The sequence below is a fragment of the Saimiri boliviensis genome, chromosome 1 (genome assembly GCF_048565385.1).
Source record: "Saimiri boliviensis isolate mSaiBol1 chromosome 1, mSaiBol1.pri, whole genome shotgun sequence".
NCBI classification, from domain to species: Eukaryota; Metazoa; Chordata; class Mammalia; order Primates; family Cebidae; genus Saimiri; species Saimiri boliviensis.
The window spans coordinates 113,592,582-113,616,540 of NC_133449.1; the positions used below are offsets into that span (position 1 = coordinate 113,592,582).

Here is a 23,959-nt window from a genome sequence, read left to right on the forward strand (position 1 = left end):
AGGGAAAAAACCCAAACTTTGGTAAGTTTATCCTACTGTGATGTCTTTCTCTATCTTCCTTCTTCTTCAGATACCTCCATGGCATCTTGATAGAAAATACAGCTCGTGTTCCACCATACTCCTGGATAACAGCACAGTCAGCAAGCCTGATCTCAGCCAAATATTAGGATGGTGAGTACAACGAGGTTGCCAAGGGCTGAGTGACAGACCCCCGTATGCTAAAAGCATGCGGGCCATCCGCTGTTAGTTCAGCCATTTGGTTGCCCTTTTCAGCAGGCAGTTGAAGAAGCTGATGTCAATGATATATGGATTTTTCAGGACCTAAGGATGAATTTTTTTAATCTTAGACACTGTGTGGTAAAAGGGAAAGCCAGTTAGCAAATAAGCCATCCCAGAATAATCACAGCTCTTTATCTGATGCATTTCTGTTATGACAGTATTGAACCTAATGGGCAGGAGAGGTGCTTTTTATTGGATGTTTCTAGGAAAAATTAGTAGTTCTTTATGGGCCATAGGCCTAGCACGATGGGCACTACTTTGGGAACTACTCTTGGAAGAAGGAACAGCTTGTCCTCCAGTGGCACCATAGTGTATCTGCATTTAAATTTTCCCATCATGCACCAGCACATCATAGGCCACAATCAGAGATGCCCTTTCACAACACCCTTGACAGATGGCTTCAAGTTGTTTTAAAAAGCCAGCTCCAATGGAGATGTCCAAAAAATATTATTAACATGTCCTTCCATTATGAGTGTTGATATTCAGAAAACAGTTTGACAAGTGGTACCTCAGAATGTTAATGTCCTTATCCCTAACTTGACTTTCCAGTCTATAAACACGACTAAGTTACAAGCTTAAGTTTGTCTCTAATGTACTAGTTTTAAGCTAATTTGTTAGTAACTTCTACTTTAATCAAAAATGGCCATTAATACTCCTAATAATGTGACTTTCCTCTCTCATGTATAACAATAATTGAGATCCAATTCTGTTTCAGCAAGAACTGGACTTCACCTGTGTCTAAAGCCCTGAGCTTTGATCTGTATGGTGGCATCACTTAATGTTTGTATTCAGTCCTAAGTAAAAAGCCACTCTTTCTTGGCTAGAGTCCCTGACTTCTTCTGATTTCAAAAGATTCTAATGTCTCAGTATGCAATTCAAAAGTAGTTTTTAAGCTTGCCCTTGTTCAAACAAGTGAAAGTCCTACTTTTTCTTTCAGTGTGGTCTAAATTTTACAAGATTTTTTTAAAAATTGAAATATATATACAAAATAATATATATTTTTGGAGAAGGGGTTTTGCCGTGTTCGCCAGGCTGGATTCAACCTCCTGGGCTCAAGCAATACACCCAAGTCAGCCTCCCAAAATGCTGTGATTATAGGCATAAGCTTCCGTGCCTGGACTAGAAGTCTATTTTTGAAGCATAGTAAGTTTTAATTTACTCTCCAGTTTTAGAAGGGATTATTTGGTATATTTGCTTTTGATGAAAGAAAGGTTTACTGAGCAAGTTAATATAGAAAATTGGCTTTTAGGAAAGATTTTGAAAAACGTATTTCATGGTTAGTAGAGCATTGTTCTCAATGGAAGAAGTGAGCCATATTAGAATCACTTATACTGTTTCTTCAAAACATATGTCTGCAAACACATGCATCTTCCCAGCTCCACCTTCCCTCCGGCTCTGGACACTCACAAGCCTTTTAGGAAAATGAGGAAGTATGTGAGACATCATTATATGGATAAAAGCATCCCAGATGATTCTGATCTTCACCCTAATTCAGTCATTCCCAACTTTGCTACACATTGGAATGACCTGGGGAACTTTACCGACAACCCTGATGCCTAAAGCATGCCCAACACCAATTAAATCAGAATGTCTCCAGCTGACATTGAGGTCCTGTTTAAAGCTCCCCCGGTGATCCAGTGTGCAGCAAATGTGGAGGCTACTGCTTCCTTTGTGTGAAAAAGTGATGGTTCTAACATAAAAATTACATGTTTTCCCTGTCATTTGCTCTTCTTTCTACCCATAAAGCCTTTCATCTGTGCGAGTCATTTCTATCTATGTGTGCATATGCTTCAATTTATACCATACCGTAGTGTTTTCTGAACACCTGCAGTTCACAGGAGCACTGTTCAGGGACCTTGGGTGAATCCGTTTTAAGCCTTGGTTCTCTTAACTGTAAAGTGGGTGGTGCATGGAGTGTCACGTGAGGTTCGGTGGTCCTTGTCAGCATGTAACTTCAAATTCTGTGATCTTATAATTTGGAGATGACACTGTTGGAAGCACTATAGAAATATCTCTCTTAGATGCTAATAATATTGTAAGGCCTACTTTTTACAACTCCAGTTTGCCTTCTCAAATTATTCTCAGCCTCATTTTAAATGTTGAGGGTGAATGGAAGGACAGACCTTATCAAAGAAAAGCCCCTGTTTCCTGACACACAACATCTGTGGATGTCTTTGTAACACAGTAACATACATCCAAAGAGTTGTATTTGTTCATTCATACTTTCTTTAAACTAATGTGGAAGTACCTGTCATTAATATTGTGTGATGTGGTGTTATGCTGTGTGTTTAGTACTGCTTATTTTAGGAGAGCTACAAGTGTCATCGATTTTTGGATGCGTTATGCTGTTTACTAATAAATTTTCTACTAATCATGCATAGGCGATTTTAAATTACTTTATTTGGTATAAAGCACATTCATTCTGTGCTTTTAGGGAAATAATGACAAATGGGTGAGTACTAAATCAGCTGAAATGCAGGGCCTAGCAACTTAAAAAGCAAAACACTACTGTCTGGCCTAAATGTAAGCATATGAACACATAGATATAAGTAACTTGCACAGAATGAAAGGTTCTATGGGCAGAAGAGCAAATGACAGGGAGAATATGTCATCATTTATACCTAAGAACCATCTGCAGACGCAAGTCTTCTATCAGCCTTTTGCGTAGTATTTTGGTTCTCCTGTTTTTGCTGTAGAGCCAGAGGACTAAAACAAAAGAAAAGTGCTCACATGATATTGTTTTGAATACACGATTCCAGGGCCACTGAGAGGGTTCCCTCCCCCGCCTTTGGAAATATATCTTCAGACCTAACAAATGATAAAATCAGTTCTTACAACTTTTGTTTTTCTCCACAGTGTGACCATGGCAATATGTTACAACATAAAGCACAGGTGAGCTCTTTGAAACCTGTCTTCTTATTCCAGCTCATCACTTTGTGTCATATGCAACACGCTGTCAGGTCCTAACTCTAGACATTATAAGCTGTAGAGTGCTTATTTTACAGTGCTACAGTAAATCGTTTGTGGGTTTTTTGGTTCGTAAAAATCTTTTAAATTATTAAGGGTTCCAAAGTGTATTTGTTTATGTCTTTGTTTGCAATTCATTTGGAAAGAAGCAGTAAAAAGATGCCCTAGCCTCATGCAAATATACAGTAGGAAAGAGCCGTATTTATAAAGCTATCAGGTTACTGTGGGTATTCTTTAACCCCACCAAAACTCCAGAAGTGCTAACTGATTAAAACAGTAATAAGAGGATTGTACATATCAATGAATTCGTTCACTAATAGTCACTGAGCTTTCTTGTACAATAAATGGATCTGTCCCCTTACTGGCTGTTACAATATTATGCATTGGCTACTTGGTTTACTTAGAGTGTCAAAAACTCACTTTCATTAGTATCACCACCATTATAAAAATGTCTTCAAATATGGAGATGCCATCAAGCTCACAGTAGTATGTATGAGTTTTCAAAGTTGAGATTTTCAGCTTGAAAGTTTTAGCTTTATTATAGAGAAATACTTGTTATTTTCCTTGAAATGACAGACTCACTTGACTTAATTTTATGGATAACAGTCAGTTATACTTTCAGATACAAATGGTGTACTGTGAAAAATTGGCTTGTTCAGCTCACAATTTAATCACAAGTGCTTTTCTTTAACATGACCATACTTCAGTATGCAGAAGCGCTTTATGTGAACTTTCTACTGAGGATACTAAAAAGAGAGGCCAAGATTTAGTAACATCATTAATTTTTACTGTTTCATCAAGGACATTCTTCAGTGAAACATGCTCTTTGATACAAACTGCAAGGGGCCGTGAAGAGTGGAACGAATACTGGTATAATTCGGTAGCACTGCCCTTATTCATACTGAGAAACCATCAGTTTTACCCACGTTTGCTTTTAAACAGTCATTACAAGTGTTGAACAGGAAGAAAGCAATCAATGTCTTAATACTTTTTAAAAGTAATAAATTATTTGTGTGTTTTATTTTCAATCAGCTTCTCAGGTTAAATTAGTATTCTTGTAAGAACAGTTTGGGCCATACATGGTGGTTGACACCTGTAATCCCAGCTATTTAGGAGGCCAAGGTGGGAGAATTATTTTGAATTGGGTGTTTGAGACCAGCCGGGGCAATGTGGCAAGACCCCATCTATCAAAAAAGACAAAAAACAAAAAAGAAAAGATCAGCTGGGCATGGTGGTATGGACATTTTGTCCCAGCTACTTGGGAGGCTGAGGCAGGAGGATTGCTTGAGCCCACGGAGTCAAGCCTGCAGTGAGTCAGGTTTGTACCACTGTGCTCCATCCTGGGGGAAAGAGCAAAACCCTATAATAACAACAACAACAACCAGTTCTGACATCATGGGTCTCCTAGGGAATCTCAGGGGTCCACCGACCACATTAGGAAAACCACTGGTTTCCTAAATAATCACATAATGTGTTAGTTTGTAAAGTTCATTAAAGACTGCCTTCTTTTAAAATGAAAAGGCAATTAAGTGTGTAGCTCAAACTACTTCAGCAAACATATAGTATAATAAAGAAAGATTTGGGAAATCTTAATGGATTCTAAAAAGTTCTAAAATCCTTATTGCCAACAACTACTGCTTCCTAAAATGTTCCTGTGTTCCACTCCACCATGAGGTTAGAGGAGTAAAAATAGACATAGCTTCTTACCATTGCCTGTTAGCGGGAGTCAGTATTTAAAGGCAAGTCTGGCTCATCAATGTAGAAAAGACTTCCCAGTTCAGAACGTGATGTGTTGATGAATAACAGGTCAAGAAACCCTCTGAAGGCCAGGATCCAGGAGAAAAACTGGCAACAACTGTTTTGGTGAACAAATTTTACCAAAGCAAACAAGAAGTATCTCCCTCCACCCTCCATGCCCTACTCCCAGCAGATACTTTACTAAGATATTAACCATTCCTGAATTAATCTCTTAAATGCACATTCTTCTTTTATAGATATGCAAATAGATCTCTGGCTGTTTTTGATGAGCCAATACATCCACTTTCAGTAAGTGTCACTTTCTCTGAGGTTCTGTTTATGTCTTATGAAGTTGTGTTGATTTCATGATGAAGTCAAAATCATCCACCATTAAGTCTTCACTAAGTTGTGTCTAATCATCTTATGTAAGGAGTGTTGTAAATTGGTCACACTGGAGTAAGAGCTGACGTACAGCTTTGTTTAATTTGTGCACTAAGGGGAATAAACATACCATCCAAATAACAAAATGTGTCATTTTAAAAGATAAGTTTTTATAGCAGCAAACAATAAGAATATTTGTAAGTAGTCCTAACAAATATGAACGAACTCTGTGAATGGAATTAGAAAAGAATTTAAAGTTAAATTTGTTTAAATGCTATCAAAACTTAAAAACTTGCTGCTTCAGGCATATGATAGCCACAGGGCCACCTTAGCACCTATGGTTACACAAAACCAAAAATATTTTAAGATCCTGCCGTTTATATTTTTAGAACTAAAAGACATATTATCCCAGCAAGATTATTCTAAGGGACATGTGGGCACCAATTTTAACATCCCCATCTTAAGAGTACTTAAGAAGTTTTCTTGAATGAATATGTATATTGACTTTCTTCTTCTTTCAGCAAGAAAATATTCCAGGGAAATCCTTTGAGGATGATCCCACACGCAACTGCATTTTCAGTTATTTCTGTGCTCTTTCTAAAGTCACAAAACTAACAGCTCCAGGAGCAATCGTAGCATTGGTAAGCTATTTCTTATTTATAAAGCATCTTTAATAACTGGTCTCCTACACAGCGTATGACCGTGTTTCTAAATAAAAGTTCCTAAAGTTATCATCAGATCTTTTAAGAGAAACCTATGCAAACAAAGTAAATACACATATTAGACTTTAATCATCGTCATGTTTTAAAATGATGCCATTGCTTTTCTTATCACAGAATAATTGCTACTGAAAGCAGCAGGAGAGACTTCTGGTTTCTCCCTCAACAGATTCCAATGTAGGTCTAAGCTGAGTTCCAGGCTGTATTTCCCCACAGTTCTGACCTGGAGCTGCTGCTCTGAATGCTTTGTTGTTCCTGTTGACCTCTTGTGCCTGTTCGGGAAATTGCCCAGGAATGTGGAACTACTAAGACTTGGACGTGGGCTTTGCTAGTTAGCCTGCCAAGCCATAGCTGTGTCCTTACCTCTACATGGTTCTCCCAGAATTCCTGTGGTGAGACTCATTCAGAATATAAAGTCCTGTTCAGATGGCTGGGATGGTTTGACCCTCCCCACACTAACCATGTGGTAGAGGAATGTCAACTACATGGCCTGGAGAGAAAGGATACTTAGAGCAGTACCCTCTCCTTCAGCATCCAGCTAGAGCTTAGGGGTGAAGGCCTCCGCTGGGCACCTGCATAGAAACCTCTCCATGAGCACTGGATCAGATGCAGGCCATTTCATGGAGCTGCAGCCATTGGGAATGCCCAGCACATGCTGGGGGGAAGCAGGAGTGGTACTTCCAGATGGAGAGAGAGAGAGAGCTGAGGCAGGAGGGAAAGCTGGATTGAAAGAAGGGGGACTTCACTGTATACAGGCTAAATTTGGAGTGCCTGTGAGATAGCAGAGTGACGTGTGCAGTCATTATTTGAATCAACGGAACTGGAACATGAATCTGAGCAGTGCAGTCATCATTTGGATGTATGGGACTGGAGCATGAATCTGAGCTGGCGGTAAGGAATGAAGAGTAAGAGTAGCTGCTCAAGGCGAGGCACAATGGCTTACACCTGTCATCCCAGCTCTTTGGGAGACCAAGTCAGGCCATCACCTGAGGTCAGGAGTTCGAGGTCAGCCTGGCCAACACTGTGAAACCCTGTCTCTTCTAAAAAATACAAAAAATTACCTGAGCATGGTGGTGGACACCTGTAATCCCAGCTACTTGGGAGGCTGAGGCAGGAGAATCTTTGGAACCTGGGAGGCAGAGCTTGCAGTGAGCCAAGATTGCACCACTGCCCTCCACCCTGCACAACAACAGCAACATTTTGGGGAAAAAAAAAAGAGAAAAAGAGTAGTTGCTCAAATGCAAAGAAACTGTTTAGAATGAAAGTGGACAAGCCGGACATGGTGGGACACACCTATAGTCACAGCTACTCAGGAAAAGGGAAAAAAGAGAAGATGGACAAAAGATAACTCTGTAAAGACCACCAGCATGTGAGGGGCAAGCCCCCAGAAAAGAGCCAGAGTACGAGGAGGAAGAGCAGGAAAATGTGATAAGAACAAAGGGTTCGCGATAGGAAAGGCTGGGGTCACAGTGCTACAGGCTGCCAAGAAGGTCCCCATTTCCATAAACACCCCTGGGATGCCAACCCTGTGTCACTCTTCTAAATGCTGGGGTAGAGAAGAGGACAGGTCGAGCACAGTACCTTGTCTTTATGAGGCATTTGTTTTAATGAGGAAAGCAGTTCTTTTTTTAGGTAATGGCAAATAGCAAAATGATAAAGCACGATTCAGAGACAGTGATGGGAGGGGCTCGCTGTTTCTGATAGAATGATCAGGAAGAGCCTCTCTAGAGAGGACACATCTGAGCAGTGACCTGACTATAAAGCGAGGATGCTAAGGAATGCTGGCATTATAGGCAGTGGGCTGAGTGCCAAGACTGAGACAGGAACACATTTCACGTGTGTTCAAGGAACAGACAGCAGGGAGCCCGCCTGTGAGAGAAATGAAGGAAAGAATGGAAAAGATGCGGCCGCAGAGGCGGAGCCGTCGCTCACAGGGCCCTTTGGCTTGCAGACCGGGGACGAAGTCGAGGTATTATTCCAGTTTGAAGCGGGGACTAATGGTAGATCTTGAGCAGGGGAGTGCAGCGTTCTTTATTTAGAGGTTATCCCAAGTGCTTGGGAGAGAGCAGTCCATAGTTGGGAGGGGGGTTGGGGCAGAGAAGAGGACTAAGTAGCAACTAGGCTGTTACAGGTGAGCCGTGGCACGTGGCGGCCCAGAACCTGAAGCAGGCAGCCTGCCAGTGAAGGTAGCCATGGAGGGATTATGCACGGATTAGAGGAGGGTAACTCACATGTAACTATTAGTCTCCAGGAGCTGGGCCAATGGCAATTTCCTGGACAAGATTTAGGGCCAGGTTGGGGAGTGGAGCCTTGGGGTGAAGGGCTCTGGTTTGTGGGTGTGAAGGCTCCGGGGACCTCAGCAAGAGGAGTCTCAGGTGAGTGATGGGGTTGGGGGGGTGGTTAAGGTGAGATGGGAGGCAAGGAGCTGGCACCAGGGCATGACACTGTGAGCAAATGAGAGGATGTCATGGGGGAGCTGGGGAGAGCAGGATGGGAACAGGTAACACATTTGTATTGGGGAAAATCTCTGGCAGAGAGAGAGAAAGTCTTCAAGAAGAGGTGATTTGGGGAACAGTGTTCTGCAAAAGTGGATAGGATCCATCATGCTGATAGAAGAGTCAATGTTAAAAGAGAAACTTTCTCACTGACCCAGGAGGGCAAGTGGTATCGATGAGTGTCAGCGGGTCACTGGCTTACCAGTAAAGGTGACAGGAAGTTGAGGGCTTGCCAGTGCTGTTTCAGTGCTCTCTCATGAGTCCTGTGGAGTTGAACACTAGGAGGGAGGGTTATTCCTTGGAAAACCGACAGTGCAGGGTTTTAGAGAAAGGGAGCACGATCTCTCATAAGAACATGTCATGTTCAAGGGTCATGTGATTTGGAAAACACAGTTGACTTTGGAGAACATTGCCAGATCTGAGCCACCAATCTGATAATGTTCAACAATAAATGAACTCTCTTAAAATAAACTGTTTTTCTTTCACCTTGATTCGAAGACCTCAAGTAGCATAGAGTCATACTCTTCTAAAGAGCACCCTCTGAGGTAGCAACATCTCACAGCTTACCTCTGTAACCTTCCCTCAGCTGGTCCTTCTGCTAGTTCTTTATAGGATAGAGATTGGACAGATAGACAATCATTTCTGAGATTATCTCACAAACTGCTTGGCGGGTTTACAGCCACCCCAAGGATAGAGAGGCTGGCAGCTCTCTCTGCCTTCAAACCGCCAGAATTGACTGAATGCAGATACTGGAGGACAAGAAATAAGTTTTTGTGAAGTGATTGTGGAGACATGGAAAGTAGGGGCTGTGAGCAGGACCCTCCATTCCTTCACATGCGTTCCTCATCAAGGCTCTGGATACAGGGACTGTTTCTCAGCAACAGAGACCTGCCCTTGTCATGCTGTCTGCCCGGCAGCACTGGGAGGCACTCTTGACCTGCAGTTCCTAAGCCTGTGTCCCAAAAGCGGGTGAGTTGTTGTGAAAAGGAGAAGACAGCAGTGTTCTCATTATGACTTGGGTTCTACACGTTCTAGCATGGCACACCTGTAAAATTCCTATCTACCTGCCAGCCAGGTGTGACGCTGCACGCGGATGGCACTGTAGTGTTTCCTGAACAACCTTAATCTGCACCAGGCCTGTGTTTGTGCTGCCTTTCATGAGTGTGAAGGTGCTGAAGGTGCCTTTCTTCATGCTCACATCCCTGTGAATGAAATTGGCATGAAAATTTCTGTGGGCAGAGTATGCTGCAGAAGTATCTGACTATGACGGGGACTGGGCCTCTTGCTTTGTCTGAGCAAACTCTCTGCAGAACATGAGAATAAAAGGCACTTAACGTTCTGGCCAAAACCAGAAGTCTTTCATTCTTAAATGTTATCAGCACACTGAAACAGAACTGAAATCAAAGACAAGTGCTCTCTTTTGCAGGTGTACATTGAACGCCTTTTAACGAATGCTAACATCGATCTTTGTCCTACTAATTGGAAACAAATTGTCTACGGAGCCATGCTTCTGGCCTCCAAGTTTTGGGGAAATCGTCGTCACTGGAGTGCGGATGACAGCCAGAATCCCAAGGATGTTGCAGCTGAGACAATGTGAGTTTCTAAGGTTTTGGCAAACTTTGTCATTATTTTCCATGCCTCATTTGCTCTCCAAGTTATCAGTGTAAGAAATATCTTTATAGGTTTCCTTGTGCAGATAAAGGAAGTAGGCATAAGACCACAGACTTCAATCTATCCAGCTTTAGTATAACAGTTTATAATTTCCAGCATTAATGGGTAAGTCTTGAAGTGTTGTTGTTGTAATAACTGGCTGATAAACTGAAGTGTTTTTCTGATTGTTTTTTGGAAAACCTCTTACAAGTGTGCTGTCAGAATGACACAGTGCAGTAAATATCTTTATAGCTTTTTAGAAGCCACCTGCCAGTTTCAGTCCCCTTTGAAGGGGTAAACATCAGGCCTTTGAAATAACTGGCCACTTTTCAGGTGTTAAGGCCTCGGGACTATGCAGAACTTACAGCTTTAACCTAAGTCACCCATTGTGTATTTGCTTTTGCTGGTCCTTGTCTCCCCCTTTAATCTGAAGATCTGCTTTTATAGGAACCTTGAGATATGATGTTAAATAGCTACAGATTTCTCTGCCCTGGCTCCTCCCCATTAACCTTGCATGTGTTTGGAAATTGGTCTGATGAGTTAGAAGCTTGCACGTTCACCTCCCGCAGTGTGAGAAGCATTTCTGGGGCATCACGCCATGCCCACCACACTCACAGGCTCCCTGGGTACTCAGACATTCACAGAAGCAGGCTCGGGGCCAGTAGTTGTTTATGAGAGTGTGGGAGCTGTGCAGGGTCATGGAGTTCCTCCCAGATGCACCAACATGGCACTGCAACACAGCTTCCCCAGGGTTCCCTTCCCATTTGGCCTTATGACTGCTGTGAAGTGAAGGGCCCTGAAGCAGGCAGGCAGGGTGAGCAAGGGGGCATTTCCAGCAGAGCTGCCCTGGGTGCCCGCTGGACAGTGAGGACAGCTGTGTCAGCCGCATCTGGTGCAAGACAATGGAGCAGCTCTTGTTTACGTTGACCAGCAGAAAAGACAATGCCAGGCAGTGGAACAAGTTAGTTTTGTGATCCATCTTTGCCCGTGACTCCACATAGGGGGACTGCTATTCAGAATCACCTCAGTGTATGGCTGCAATTGAAGATACAGTTTATATTGTAGATACACTGCAGTGTGTATGTATCTACATTCAATCACTTGTGCACAGGAGTTCAGACCTGCTGGGTAACACAGTGAAGCCTGTCCGTACAAAAATATTTTTAAAAATTAGCCAAGTGTGTTGGCAGGTTCTGTAGTAGTCCCAGCTACTTGGGAGTCTGACGTGGAAGAATTGCCTGAGCCTGGTAACTTTAGGCTGTAGTGAGCTGTGATCACGTGACTGCACTTCAGTCCTGGGTGAGGGAACCAGACTCTCTCTAAGAAACAAACAAACAAACATTTTTGTCACCACTTTGCTAATAGTATAAACCAAGTGATAATTGTGATATTTGGGGTAGCCATTTTACCAAAGAGTATGACAGCAAATGAATTTGAAACAAATGGAAGTACTTTGAAAGCTGCAAATGCTAAAGGGAGTTTAATCATAGTCATCCACTGCAAACTGTTCCCTAAAAGGAAGCAAGATTTGTGACTGCCTGATTTCTCCTTCTCTGCTGCCTAGCCAGAGCTGATTTATCAGTACAGGATAATTGCAATAGAGAAAGTGTTTAATTCATGCAGAGATAGATGTACAGGAGACCAGAGTTTGACTATTACTGAAATTAGTCTCTCTGAAAACTCTGGGATGGTTTTCGAAAAAAGTAATTTGGTGTGTAGGGTGTCAGAAAGTGGGGAGTGCTGACAGATCAGGTCAGCGATGAAATCATAGGGCAACGTTGAAGCTGTCCTCCTGCATTGAGTTGGCTGCTGGGTTGGGGCCAAAAAACCAGATGAGCCACGTTGATTTGTTAGGGTGGTGTCACCTGATCCCAGTACAACGTCTGCAAAATATCTCAAGCACTCAATTTAGGTTTTACAATAGTGATGTTATTCCCAGGATCAATATGGGCAGGTTCAAATTCTTGCAGCCTTCAGCCTCATGACTCCTAAGCCACAATTTCTAATCTTGTGGCTAATTTATTCATTGTGGAAAGGTCATCTATCTAGTTCCCAGGTGGGAAAGGGGTTTGTTTTGGGAAAGGGTTGTTACCATCTTTGGTTACAAAGTTAAACTACAAACTACATTCCTTCCAAAGTTAGTTTGGCCTCTGTGTAGGAAAGAACAAGGACAGCTTGGAGGTTAGAAGTGAGATGAAGTCACATCAATCCTCTTTCACTGTCATCATTTTCTCAGTTACAATTTTTGCAAAGGTGGTTTCAAATTTGTAATCATGAACAGTTAGTTCTGCCATTTTGGCAGCTGAATTGTTCTCAAAACCTGCAGCTAAGCTGGTTGAGGCTCTGATTTCCAGTCACAAGATCAGAGAGCATGCAGGGATAAGTGCAGGTTTCCACAGAAGTGAGCTCCAGAAGCAGTGGAGGCAGAGGCCAGCCCCAAGAAGACAGGTTCCAAACAGAGCTGTTTGTGTGTGAACGGAGATATACCGGGAGCTATAGTCTGAACAGGCTGCTTCTGTTTGTGATCTTGGGAAGCTGAAAAGCATTACGTCCAAGCATTTAATAGACATGTGTCTCACCCTACTCCTCTTGACTATTTGCAATGATCCCATTTTGAGTGTCAGTTTAACAGATAAATAACTGCTGTCCCTCAGATTTTTCTTAAAACGTTCCAACATCAATGTGTCTCCCCGGAATATATATCTTTTCTAGAGAGTTAAACTGAGTAGCCACTATGCAGAAATGCTGTGTTGTAAAGGGTATGCTGTTCAGTCAACTAGCTGTTTAAAAACCCAGAAATCGGCCGGGTGCGGTGGCTCAAGCCTGTAATCACAGCACTTTGGGAGGCCGAGGCGGATGGATCCCCCTCGGGTGGATCCCGAGGTCAAGAGATCAAGACCATCCTGGTCAACAAGGTGAAACCCCGTCTCTACTAAAAATACAAAAAATTAGCTGGGCATAGTGACGCGTGCCTGTGATCCCAGCTACTCAGGAGGCTGAGGCAGGAGATTTGCCTGAACCCGGGAGGCAGAAGTTGCGGTGAGCTGATTGCGCCATTACACTCCAGCCTGGGTAACAAGAGAGAAACTCCACATAAAAAGAAAAAAAAAAAAAACAGAAATCTTAGAAGATGAATCGGCTGTTCACAGAATACTTTTCTTCAGTGATTAAACCTCTATGAATAGCTACGTTAATTCTGGGAAGTGCCATTAATTTCTGTAGTAAGTCACGACCTGATTACCTGTCTATTCAAATATTGTTTCATTTACATTTCTATAGACCTATGGATACGTGAACAGGATATTAATTTTAGAAGGAGGTTCAGTTGGATTTTACGTTCAGCAAATGAGATCCCCACATCTTGACTTAGAGTCTAACTGCCCTCCACTTTCAAGCATTTGCTTACTTGGCCAATGGGTAAAATGTTAAAAACCTTCAAACCAAGAAACCAAATGTATTGTTCAGATATTGATCATTTTTAAGCAATTAACTCATTACAGGGCTTACTCTGAAAGCAGCCAGAATGACTCTAACTGTGTACCTATTAATTTAGCTTTGGTGAGGGCAGCTGGATGACCGTGAGGCAGAGGACGGCTCCCAGGGCTTTCCTCTCCCATTGCCTCCAACTCCCCCACATTCTGTTCTGTCCAGGGGTGACAGATGCCAAGTTCTTCAGGGTTGCATTCCCAACTCAAGAGCAACACTGCATGTGTTAAGGCCAGGGCCCTACTATAAATCACATTATAATATGAGTTTAGCCAAAATGACTCTCCTTGACTTTTCTGCCTTTCAAATTGGAAATGTTATTCTTCCCCAGTCTCTTCCTAATATTAAGGTGAGCAGAAACTTGCATTATGCCTCCTTGACACAGCCTGGTGTGCTGGAGCAGAGGGAAGGGGATTCTTTTTGCCATAAAATGTATCTTGCTTATGTATTTATTTGGGATCAATTCTCCTTGTAGCCTTACAGTTTTTCCTCCTCCGAGGTAATAGGGTGGCTCTCCATGGGTCCCCTTGTTGCCATGGTGATGCGCCCCATCTTCCTGTTGGTGCTTCTCTACTTCAGCAACTCCCTTCCTGTTATTGTCCTGGGAAATATGCCTGGAGCTCCTTCAGAGCTAATAAATGGTACCCATCATTCCTGTCATCTCATCACTATTGCGGGGTTTGTGAGTGAGCTTGGAGTCTGAGTTGCGCAGCTGCCCTAAGGGAACTGTGAAGAATAAGCCCCGAGGCAGCAGCAGGAGTGCAGAAGAGGCTTCCACCTCTCCCTCATCCCAAACTTGGGCTGCTGGGATGCAGAGGAGACCCCAAGCAGCTGTGCCTTGTTTGGACATTAGTGTAAGGACCCAACCACTCAGCCTTTATTTGTTTCAAAACAGAACTTTGAGCATCCTAGTAGCTCAGAATATTTTTAAAGATAACCCACTTGACTAAAATTGCCCTGTGTTCGCTTTATTGTGTTTCTCCTCCCACAGGAGTAAGATGGAGAAGAGTTTTTTGGAGCTACTTGAATTTAATATTCATGTGTCTGCCAGTGTTTATACGAAATATTACTTTGACCTGCGTGCCTTGGCATACGACCATGACCTGTGTTTTCTATTTAGTTTTCTTCGCAAAGATAAAGCCGAGAGATTGAAGGTAAGGCTGTGAAGTCACTTAGTGGAGTTTCCCATTGGCCACAAAAGCCAACATCTGTGACAAAATCATATTAAGTAGTGATTAGGAAAATGAAAGCCTTAAAATTAACAGACCAAAGTGCTTATTTTTTTGGCATCATATTTCAAGTCTTTTACACATTATACAAGAATCATCATTATTATTATTATTATTATTATTATTATTATTATTATTCTTTTAGGAGAAGGAGTTTCGCTCTTGTTGCCCAGGCTGGAGTGCAATGGTGCGATCTCAGCTCATTGCAACCTCTGCATCCTGGGTCCAAGGGATTCCCCTACTTTGCCTCCTGAGTAGCTGGGATTATGTGCAGGCACCATGATGCCCGGATATTTTGTATTCTCATTAAAGACAGGATTTCTAGCCGGGCGCGGTGGCTCAAGCCTGTAATCCCAGCACTTTGGGAGGCTGAGGCGGGTGGATCACGAGGTCGAGAGATCGAGACCATCCTGGTCAACATGGTGAAACCCCGTCTCTACTAAAACTACAAAAAATTAGCTGGGCATGGTGGCACGTGCCTGTAATCCCAGCTACTCAGGAGGCTGAGGCAGGAGAATTACCTGAACCCAGGAGGCGGAGGTTGCGGTGAGCCGAGATCGCGCCATTGCACTCCAGCCTGGGTAACAAGAGTGAAACTCCGTCTCAAAAAAAAAAAAAAAAAAAAAAAAAAAAAAAAGACAGGATTTCTCCATGTTGGTCAGGCAGGTCTCGATCCCTGACCTCAGCTGATCTGTCCACCTTGGCCTCCCAAAGTGCTGGGATTACAGGGATGAGCCCCTGCACCACGCCATGGATCTGTATTTTAAAACGTTATTGATATTCTCACTGCTTTGACCATAATTCAGAATAATTTTTGTTAAATTTAATCTGTTCTTAATGAGTTTCTTTTTATTTTCTACCTGCATTTTTCTTTTTATTTTAATCTGTTCTTAGTGAGTTTCTTTTTATTTCATGAATAAATGCAGTTGTATTCCTAATTATATCTAAATAGACAATGCACTTACTGCTCTTGGCTGTCTTTTACTTCAGCAATTTGCAATGTCGTGTCCTTGTCTATTCTGTATATCTCGGTGCAGTCCCAGGAGTTTATCAGACAAAGCAGTAGTGGCTGAGAGACTTGTGCTTAAACTGTATAAGGTGCCAGTGTTTCAAGTACTAGATGTAGGAATGACATGAGCTTTCAGTGAAAATGGCTTCATGGGACAATGTAAGATTTATGGTTTATGACTCCTGGTGAGTACACAGGGAAATTCCAACTGAGACAGACACATTTAAAACTGGCATTGTCTCTGGTGTCTCGGTGGTACTTTGGAATAATACATTTCTCTACCACAATGTGCAAGTAAAGTAGCACCTTGTGGTGCTTCAATCATTAGACTTCTTGGGTGTTCTCAAGCAGCCCAGCACGCACCTGCCTCATTAAAATCTGCTTGGAGTGTGTAGTAACTACTAAGGATTCGGTAGAATTTGAATCACTGAGTAAGTTGATTGTTTGGCACAAGTTTATGTTGATTATGCTGAAGGAACAAGTGCACAGGTAACAGATAATATTGTTATAAGCTTGTCACAATACTCTGAAAATATTTTGGAGCCCTATTTTATTTTTTATGTGACAGTATCACCAAGCAATGAGCCCAACTTTCAACCTATAAAGTAAGTTTGTCTTGCCTCTGGCAATCTTTTCATAGCTCTTAAAGGAGACTACCTTAGTGAATGGGCAGGGAGTTGCATCCTCAGAACCTGGCACTGTAAAACTCAGCCAAAGCAGCTACAAGGGAACCCTCCAAAGGAATCTGTATGTGTGGTTTCTCATCAATGATGCCTTTTTAAAAATGTTGGAGCCTTTTTAAAAATTGTACCCATTTTCTCTTTAATTGACTTTCCTAGGCTATGTCACCACCATGTGAATACAAAGACTTGCACAAAGATGTCGCCACTATGAGAAGGGCCGCCAGCATGGATTTCATCGCTATTCGGCATTCTAATGCCATCTTACCTTAAAGACAGAAATTAGCATTATAAGATCCTGGACTCGTCAACTGTAAAGACTACAAAATATCACTTCTATTGCTGAAAAAGTCCAGGAAAATTAGGATCTTCTTTTTTTATGTTTTTTTTTTTTAATTTTTTTTGTTGTCGTTGTTGCTATTGTTGATTTTGTTGTTGTTGATTAGGATTTTCATAGAGCACAGATTTCTTCAGATAACCATACTGTGAAGCTCGGTGATGGTGGCATGAAGAGTGGGTGCCAGGTGCTACCTGAACTTCTTGTTCCACTGAGTCCAGATGGCATTCCTAGGGCACTACCTTCTTGAACAACTCTTGGGGAAGACTACTGTCACATGGACACACCACATCCCAGTGCAGAGTCAACAGTCACCCACAGTCCCAAGCAGGTGACAATCTGAACTGAGCTGGAATTCAAAAAACTATAGAATTGGCCCCAGATTTGTGAGAGTGCCTGGGTTTGGATCTCTGTCCACAGAGGCACTGAATGCACGATGGCCCGAAACAACAATTGTGGGAAGATAAAATGCATGGGGACAAGGCTGTCATTACTCCAAGTTCCATGGGGGCTCAGGCCTGTTCATCTCGTCTTTGAAAGGAATCTGTACATGTGAAATGAGGCTCCCACCTCATGGTAATAAAGGGAGAGATGAAATCAGCTCATCTTCCCCCAGGCCCATACTGGTCATACCAAAACACAGAGTCTTGCTGTGTTGCCAGGCTGGAGCACAGTGGCGAGATCTCCAGTCCCTGCAACCTCTACCTCCCGGGTTCAAATGACTCTCCTGCCTCAGCCTCCCAAGTGGCTTGGACTACTGGCATGAACCACCAACCCAGCTAATTTATATATTCTTAGTAGAGACAGGGTTTCATCATGGTGGCCAGGATAGTTTTGATCCCTTGACCTCGTGATCTGCCTGCCTCAGCCTCCCAAACTGCTGGGATTACAGGTGGGAGTCACCGTGCCCGGCCTCTTGCATTTACGTTCACAATAAAGTGGTTTGGAATATCCCACTGTTGATTTGTGATTTCCTCCTCCAAACATAGTCTGTGGCTCTGTATACATAACTGAATATTTTCATGTATCGATATTTTGTGTCTGAAGATGAAATATTAAATGAAACATGTTAAAATGTTTCATGCAAAGCCTTCGGTGCTTGTAGAGTATACTCTTTGGTGAATACACAAATTCATCTATTTTAAATATTAACATTTGTATTAGATGTGATAATGATATTTTTTTTCTCAGCTTCACTTGTTAGATAGTTACGTATGTTCTTTCATGATTAATGATATTGTATCTGATATTTGATGTAAAAAACTCCTAGAATATTTGGAATTGATACTTGAAATTAAACAGCAAAATGAGAATTGCTGAAACCTAGTGATAATGTACTTATGATGGGTTTATTATCTATGATCTCTTTCATTGTTAATTTTTAAAGTTTCCGTGGAAAACTGTACTAAGAACTTAAAATTGTCTATAAAACCCTTCGTGCCCTGCGCTTTAGCTTCAATGCATAATGAATAAAGGAAAATGGATTTTCCTTCAGGAATTCTGCTGGACTCTTCCTTTCTTTTCCCTTTAACCTGGGGGCAGCGTCTTCAGGTCACCATGGGGTGAGGTGACCATGAATGGCGTCCCTAGAACTGCCGCTGGGAGGAGTGTGTATGTGGAGATGGGTTTCGTGGTCACGTTTCTTCCTCGGGTCTTTCTGGTTGTGATGGTGGCTTTGAGGATGGTTTCTGAGGATCCTCTCCAGGGGATTCCTCCACCTTTGGTGTCTCCCTTGGGGGAAGGCCCGAGAATATCTGGAGAGGGATTCCTAGGGTCACCCCTGTGTGACGGAGGTGCCTTGTGCGGGTCCAGAAAGCCGCGTTTTTGGGGCGGTGGAGCCTCATCTCCCCTGTAGGGTGGGCAGGATGTCTGAGGGAGTGCTGGAGGAAAGCCCTGTGTGTCGTGGTCGCTGTGCAGTCTCAGTACAGCCCTAGACCTGGGGAAGTCATGATGGAGACTCAGAGGTGCTTGGGGCAGGGAAAGGGGTAGCCAAGGCAGTCACCAAGGTGTGACAGCATCGCTGATGCCAGGAGGCAGTTTGGGGAGAGGTCTTTGGAGGGGAATAATTGTGGAGTCTCCACAGGCGGGGAAAGTGTGAGGGTGCTCCAAGGCTGGAGGTCAATGCGGGGTGGGTGGAAATAACCTAGGGAAGCTCTCAGGAGAGTAATGGGCCCCACAAGCGTTGGGGTGGAAGGAAGGGGCCTAAACAGGTCCTGTCTTGCAGGGCCCTTCTGCAGGGTGTCTGAGAGATGGATCTCTGGGGCTCCTGAAGTCACCGATACCCTGGGTGGGGTGTTTTCCAGGGTCAGACCTTTCCAGGTCCTGGAGCAAGGAAATGAAACTGGCTTCTTCCTCCCCACCGCCTGGTTGCTGCTTGGCAAACAACCTTCGGGAAGTGCCATGGCTCCTGGCATTCCCTGACAGGCCACAGAAGCGGCTCAGGGCTGGGCCCAGATCAAGGGGTCCTCTTAGATATTTATATTTGATGTTGAAAGTGACATGGGAATACAGGCTTCATCTGCGCTTTTGTTTCTAGTCTCAAACTCCATTTTGCTGTGTGATCTTCAGCAACATTTCCCTCTTTGGGCCTCATATTTCCTATATATTTTGTGGGAAATCTGGAGTTTGGAACATGAGTTTCCTGTATCAGGACTCAGTATAACATCTATAAATGGCTGGTAGGACATGAACCAGACTTTATTTATTTATTTATTTATTTATTCATTTATTTATTTATTTAGAGATGAAGTTTAGCTCTTGTTCCGTTGCCCAGGCTGGAGTGCAGTGGCAGGATCTCAGCTCACTGCAACCTCCATCTGCCGGGTTCAATAGATTCTCCTGCCTCAGCCTCCCAAGTAGCTGAGATTACAAGCACATGCCAACACCCTCCAGTTATTTTTTATCTTTATTTTTATTGTTTGTATTTTTAGTAGACACGGGTTTCACCATGTTGGCCAGGCTGGTCTCAAACTCCTGACCTCAGGTGATCCACCCACCTCAGTCTCCCAAAGTGCTGGGATTACAGACATGAGCCACCACCGCCAACGAGGGCATGAACCAGATCCATGACACTCAAAATGTGCTCCACTAGCCAGCACTCACCTCACCTGGGAGCTTACTAAAAATACAGAAGAATCAGGTGAGGTGGCTCACCCTTGCAATCCCAGCACTTTGGGAGGCCAAGGTGGCCGAATCACTTGCGGTCAGGAGTTCAACACCAGCCTAGCCAACATGGAGAAATCCCATCTCTACTAAAAATATAAAAAAATCTTAGCCAGGTATGATGGCCGGCGCCTGTAATCCCAGCTACTGAAGAGGCTGAGGCAGCAGAATCTCTTGAACTCGGGAGGGAGCCACAGAGTGAGACTCCACCTCAAATAAATATTTTTAAAAATTAAAAATAGCAAAAAAATAAGAAAAATAAATAAAAAATAGCTTTCTTGTCGTGGCCTGCACACTGTGGGCTCGTGGGTCTCTGAGACCTGAAAATTGAGTGTTTTCACACCCCAGGGGCTTCCTCTGGCAGCTCTGCAGCTGTCACCATGCCACAGAATGAATATATTGAATTAAACTCGTAACGCTATGGATACTATTTGGATGACAATGAGAAAAAGAGAAAGAAGGAAAGTCCTGAGGCTCATGAACGTTCAAAGAAGGCAAAGAAAATGATTGGTCTGAAAGCTAAGCTTTACCATAAACAGTGCCGTGCTGAGAAAATACAAATGAAAAAGACTATCAAGAGGCATGAAAAGAGAAACACCAAACAGAAGAATGATGAAAAGACTCCACAGGGAGCAGTATCTGCCTACCTGCTGGACAGAGCGGGGCAACCTCAAGCTAAAGCACTTTCCAGTATGATTAAACAGAAACGAAAAGAGAAGGAGGGAAAATGGGAAGTCCCTCTGCCTAAAGTATGTGCCCAGGGAGAAACAGAAGCATTGAAAGTTATTCGAGGGCCAGGCATGGTGGCTCAGGCCTGTAATCCCAGCACTTTGGGAGGCCAAGAGGGTGGATCACAAGTTCAGGAGTTCAAGACCAGACTGGCCAACATGGTGAAACCCCATCTCTACTAAAAATACAAAAATTAGCTGGGTGTGGTGGCAGGCGCCTGTAATCCCAACTACTTGGAAGGCTAGGCAGAGAAGTGCTTCAACGCGGAAGCGGAGGTCGCAGTGAGTCAAGATGGTGCCACTGCACTTCAGACTGGGTGACAGAGCAAGACTCTGTCTCAAAAAAAATTAAAATTAAGGAAAGAAACAGTGGGATTATCCTGGGAGTACAATGGAAAGAAACCCTAATACCACAGCTATACAGCAGACCTAAAAGCAATCAGTTTTCATTAGACGTCAGAGAACTCTATGAAAACTATTTTAAAGACAAATGTAGATACCATAAACTATGTGGTTTAAAACTTAAAAGTTCAAGCTCTGACATAAAGCAATGCATATTTTTAAACAAAAGGCAAAAATAACCCACAAAAATCAACTATATAAAAGCCATGTTCCATAAAGGAACGTATAGCACTTTTACACAATTAGCATGTAAGAAATGATGCATGATGCTTGCTTTTCTTCTTATAATTTTTGTATTTTTAGTATAGATAAGCTTTCACCATGTTGGCCGGGTTGGTTCTGAACTCCTGACCTCAAGTGATCCACCTGCCTCAGCCTCACAAAGTGCTAGGATTACAGGTGTGAGTCACCGCACCTGGCTGGCAAGTAAAGAACAAGCTTTCTGAGTAACACAAGGAAACCTCCCACAGTTAATTCAGAGTTGAGGACCACTTACACTACCGAATTAACAATCACTTTAGATTTATGAAAGGTACAGGTGATAATCATGTCTCCTTATTTTTTTCCTTAACTAAAATCGAACCTGTCATTTATGAATTTATTTTCTTATCAGCCTTTGCCTATTAACTTATATTAAAGAATAATCTGGGCTACGCACAGTGCCTCACGCTTGTAATCCTAGCACTTTGGAAGACCGAACAGGGGTGGATCACGAGGTTGGGAGTTTGCGACCAGCCTGATCAACATGATGAAACTCCGTTTCTACTAAAAATACAAAAAATGAGCAGGGCATGGTGGCGCGTGCCTGTAATCCCAGCTACTCAGGAGGCTGGGGCAGGAGAATTGCTTGAACCGGGAAGGCCGAGGTTGCAGTGAACCAAGGTCACGCCACTGCACTCCAGCCTGGGCGACAGAGTGAGACTCCGTCTCAAGAAAAAAAAAAAGAACAATTTGAAAACTAAGATTTCTTTCCCTTTTTTCTTGTTTCCTTCTCCCAATAAAAAATGGGGAGGTTGTTATTTGACTATACTTACCAAAACCTTATAGTCACTGAAAATTATAAGTTAAAATACTAATAAGCAATTATAATTTCCTATTGTCTCAACTATTGTTTTTTACCTTTACAGGAACTCTACATTTTAAATATTATTAAATTTTAAATTATACATTTTATGAACTACTATGTCATTTAGAAATTCACTTTCGCTTTTATAGTTTTTATTATTAAAAATTTATTTTTCAAATTTTTTATTTTTCTAAATTTATAGTAGAGATGGGGTTTCACCATGTTGGCCAGGCTGGACCTGAACTCCTGACCTCAAGTGATCCACCTGCCTCAGCCTGTCAAAGTGCTGGGATTACAGGCATGAGTCACCACGCCTGGTGACTGGCGAGGTCACTGCTCACTGCAGCCTCCGCTTCCCAGGCTCAAGCAGTCTTCCCACCTCAGCATCCCAAGCAGACGGGACAACAGGCACGCACCACTGAGGCAGCAAAACAGGATCTGGAGGCGGGGAACATAAAGTCGATCTCACACTTGGGCTGTAACAGGAAATATCCTCTCCACAGAGAACAGGCCAAGTAAATGGCTCTGTAACCTTACCGTTTCTCTGAAAACGTGGGCGATGTCTCCACTTGTCCGGGGTGCATTCCAAGGGAGTTCTGCCATATTCTGCGAGGAACTGGGGTCCGATCTAAACTTTTCATGGGAAAAGTACTGCGGTCCTGGGATGAAGTTACGTAGGAGTAAGGGGGAAAACCACGTCGCCGAAGTGACCGGTGAAACTGTCCTACAGCCCCTGGTCCGTGCGGCTCGGGCCGGGAATCTGCGGCGCAGGTGGCGGCTCCTGGTGCTGCAGCGGGGTCGGGGCGGCGGCCGAGGCGGCGGAGGCGGAGGCCGAGGTGATGCGCAGCCGCTGGAAACCGCTGGAAACCGCTGGAAGCCGCTGGGCGGGCGGCAGGGCACCTCCAGGCCGGCCGCCAGCTTGGCCTTGTTGGCGCCGGTCCGGCGCTCGAGGTGCACGAGCAGCTGCGGCTGGCCGCGGCGGAAGTGCGGGCTGCGGAAGTGGTGGAGGGGCCGGTCCCGCCGTCCCGCCTCCCCCCCGGCCCCGACCCCGACCCGGCCTCGGCCCACCCTGCACCACCTTGTGGAAGCCGGAGACGTTGAGCTGGCGGACGAAGCTGGTGAAGTTGGTGGTTGTGAAGAGCCCAGGCTCGGCCCCGGCCCCGCGGCCCCGCCGCCGCCCCGCGGCCCGGGCGGGCTGAGCAGCTCCACCTCGAAGAGCGGCTGGTGGATGAGCAGCCCCTCGCCGCGGCCGTCCCAGCGGGTGGACCGTTACCACGGGCTGTTCACCAGACGCCACCGTTCGGCGGGGAAGTTGTTGGGGTTGATGGGGATGGAGAGCGGCGCCTCCTGCATCGCCCCGCCCGGCCCGGACCTCGCGCCCACCCACCCAGCCTACCTCTCCCTCCCCGTGCTCGATTCCCGCCCCCGACCCCCGCCGCGGCCTTCGCCTCGCCCTGTGGGCTCCTGCCTGCCCGGCCGCCGCGGACCCCATGAATGTCTTTTGACAAGTGTCCGTTCTTGTCTTTTGTCCATTTTTTAATGGAGTTGTTTGTTTTCTGATTAAAATTGTGTTAATTTCTTTATAGATTCTGGATGACACTTTTGTCAGGTGCATCGTTTGTAAAATTTTTC

At 43.9% G+C, this 23,959-nt stretch overlaps 1 protein-coding gene and 1 long non-coding RNA gene across 2 annotated transcripts in view; one reads left to right on the top strand and one right to left on the bottom strand.

Moving 5' to 3' along the window:
* LOC141581415 (uncharacterized) overlaps positions 1–23,590 on the bottom strand; it is a 578,148-nt gene extending 554,558 nt beyond the window's left edge. Inside the window, exon 1 of the mRNA XM_074386828.1 lies at positions 22,865–23,590. Within this exon, the coding sequence (XP_074242929.1) occupies positions 22,865–22,930 (66 nt within the window). The 5' untranslated portion in view covers positions 22,931–23,590. The remainder of the gene's footprint in view (positions 1–22,864) is intronic.
* Positions 3,748–14,756, top strand: LOC141582864 (uncharacterized). The gene is made up of 4 exons (XR_012515797.1): positions 3,748–5,292; positions 5,886–6,005; positions 10,005–10,171; positions 14,706–14,756. It is a non-coding gene; the product is annotated as an uncharacterized LOC141582864 (long non-coding RNA).
* Positions 23,591–23,959: the final 369 nt, after the last annotated feature.